Below are 2,500 nucleotides of genomic sequence, written 5' to 3' on the forward strand. Positions count from 1 at the left end.
CAGTGGGCGGAGCTCTGGAGGCACTGGACGCTCACCCTGGAGCTCACACTGTCCTACTGGCCAATAAAAAAGGCTTCATCAAACTCGCTATGGAACATGGGTAAGGACAACCGGTGTGTGTGTGTGTGTGTGTGTGTGTGTGTGTGTGTGTGTGTGTGTGTGTTTAGCAATCAATCCTGCGGTTAGAAATTCTTGTGAAATTTGTGCAACAGTGGTTAAAGTGGTAACTGAGGAGCATTTGACCTTAGACCACACACACACACACACACACACACACACACACACACACACACACACTGCGGAAATATCTTACACAATAATCACCCTCTGTGTCACAAAGAAATCAACATTTCCCACTATTTCACACACACACACACACACACACACACACACACACACACACACACACACACACACACACACACACACATCTCCTTTTGAATATAATCCTGATTTCATTTTGATGGGATTTGTGAGATTAGATTAGCATGTTGTAGCTTTCATGCTCTTTTCTCTGCCAGGTGTCAATCAAGCTAGCAAACAACGCTCCAGATCCAGAAGCTATTTAGGACTTTTATTCAATCAGCAGTGATAAAGAACACACACACGCACACACACACACACTTACTGACCTTCGTATAAACAGTCCAGTAACCGCTAACTACATTAGCATAGCCGAATGCACAGCTGAATTCAGGAGGAATCTCATTCCTGAGTCACACGTCAGTCGGCTTTACTTTGATGAGATGAAGAATGATTAGTGATCTCACTTACTCGTTGTTCCATCAGCACCAGTCTGGTTCCTGTGTATTCGTTCGGAGAGAACGAGGTGTTCGATCAGGTCTCTAACCCACAAGGTTCCTGGTTACGGTGGATGCAGGACCGCCTGCAAAGCATCATGGGTATTTCTCTTCCACTATTTCACGCTCGAGGGATTTTCCAGTACAGCTTCGGCCTCATGCCCTACAGGAAGCCCATCAACACTGTGGGTATGTCCAGGGAACACTCAGACATCATCACTCAAACCTGAATCCCTAAACCCTAATCCCTAAACCCTTAAACCCTCATCTCTTAAACCCTAATCCCTACACCCTTAAACCCTAATCCCTAAACCCTTACCCCTTAAACCCTAAACCCTTAAACCCTCATCCCTTAAACCCTAATACCTACACCCTTAAACCCTAATCCCTTAAACCCTTACCCCTTTAACCCTAATCCCTAAACCCTCATCCCTTAAACCCTAATCCCTACACCCTTAAACCCTAATCCATACACCCTTAAACCCTTACCCCTTAAACCCTAATCCCTAAACCCTTAAACCCTAATCCCTAAACCCTTAATCCCACCCCCTAAACACTAATCCTTAAACCTTTAAACCATGAACCCTAATTCCTAACCCTTTAAACTGTAATCCCTAAACACTTAAACCCGAACCCTTATCCCTAACCCATAAACACCTTACCTTAACCCCATAAACCCTAATCCCTGACCTCTCACACTCTAACCCCTAACCCATAACCCTTTAAACCCTAATCCGTATTTGCTAACTCCTTAAGACCTAACCTCTATCCCTAATCCGTAACTCCTTAAACCATAATCCTTAACCCTAATCACTAACCCCTTATCCCTAACTCATTTAACCTTAACTTCTATTCCTAATTCCCAAACACCAAAATGATTTAAGGGGTTAATAATTAGAGAAAGGGTTTAGGGATCAGGAATTAGGGCTAGAAGATGGGGTTAGAGTTAGGGGTTAGTAAACTCCTTAGTTATCTCTAAGTTCTATATTTAATATATTTAAATCACAATGTGTGTGTGTGTGTGTGTGTGTGTGTGTGTGTGTTTATGTGTGTGTGTATGATTGGTTTACAGTTGGGAAACCAATCAGAGTGCAGAGAAATGAGAAACCTTCCTATGAGGATCTGGACGCTCTGCACGAGATCTACATGGATGAACTCACACAGCTGTTCGAGGAGCACAAGGGGAAGTACGGGGTACCTGAAGACACACACCTGGTCTTCGTCTGAGCTGCGAAAACGTGTGTGTGTGAGCGTGTGTGTGTGTGAGCGAGCATGTGCGTGTGTGTGTGTGTGTGTGCGTGTGAGCGCGCGTGTGTGTGTGTGTGTGTGTGTGTGTGCGTGTGAGCGCGTGTGTGTGTGCGGGAGTGTGAGAGAGAGTGAAAGCTGCCAAAAAGACACAAAAGATTGTAAGAACTAAAACAGTTAATGGATGATGATGATGATGATGATGAAGAAGGAATGTTCTGGAAATTTCCGTCTCTGTGGATAAACTGTAACGTAAATCTGTCACATATTTAAATATGAATCGTTTATATAAAATAATTAATTAAAAGTGATTTAATGAAACGATGTATATGCAGCATTACTACAGGTGTGTGTGTGTGTTTGTGTGTGTGTGTGTGTGTGTGTGTGTGTGTGTGTGTGTGTGTGTAAAACACAGCTGAATGACAACACTAACCCCCCCCCACCCACACACACGC

General features: G+C 43.8%; 1 protein-coding gene across 1 annotated transcript in view; it reads left to right on the forward strand.

Moving 5' to 3' along the window:
• mogat2 (monoacylglycerol O-acyltransferase 2) overlaps window positions 1-2,367 on the forward strand; it is a 7,222-nt gene extending 4,855 nt beyond the window's left edge. The window contains exons 4-7 of the mRNA XM_083567877.1: window positions 1-100; window positions 790-989; window positions 1,873-2,038; window positions 2,117-2,367. The exon at window positions 1-100 is cut by the window's left edge and continues 75 nt beyond it. Coding sequence (XP_083424003.1) covers window positions 1-100; window positions 790-989; window positions 1,873-2,027 — 455 coding nt within the window. The 3' untranslated portion in view covers window positions 2,028-2,038; window positions 2,117-2,367. The remainder of the gene's footprint in view (window positions 101-789; window positions 990-1,872; window positions 2,039-2,116) is intronic.
• The last annotated feature ends 133 nt before the right edge of the window (window positions 2,368-2,500 follow it).

The sequence above is a fragment of the Silurus aristotelis genome (genome assembly GCF_946808225.1).
Source record: "Silurus aristotelis genome assembly, chromosome: 18".
Classification (NCBI taxonomy): Eukaryota; Metazoa; Chordata; class Actinopteri; order Siluriformes; family Siluridae; genus Silurus; species Silurus aristotelis.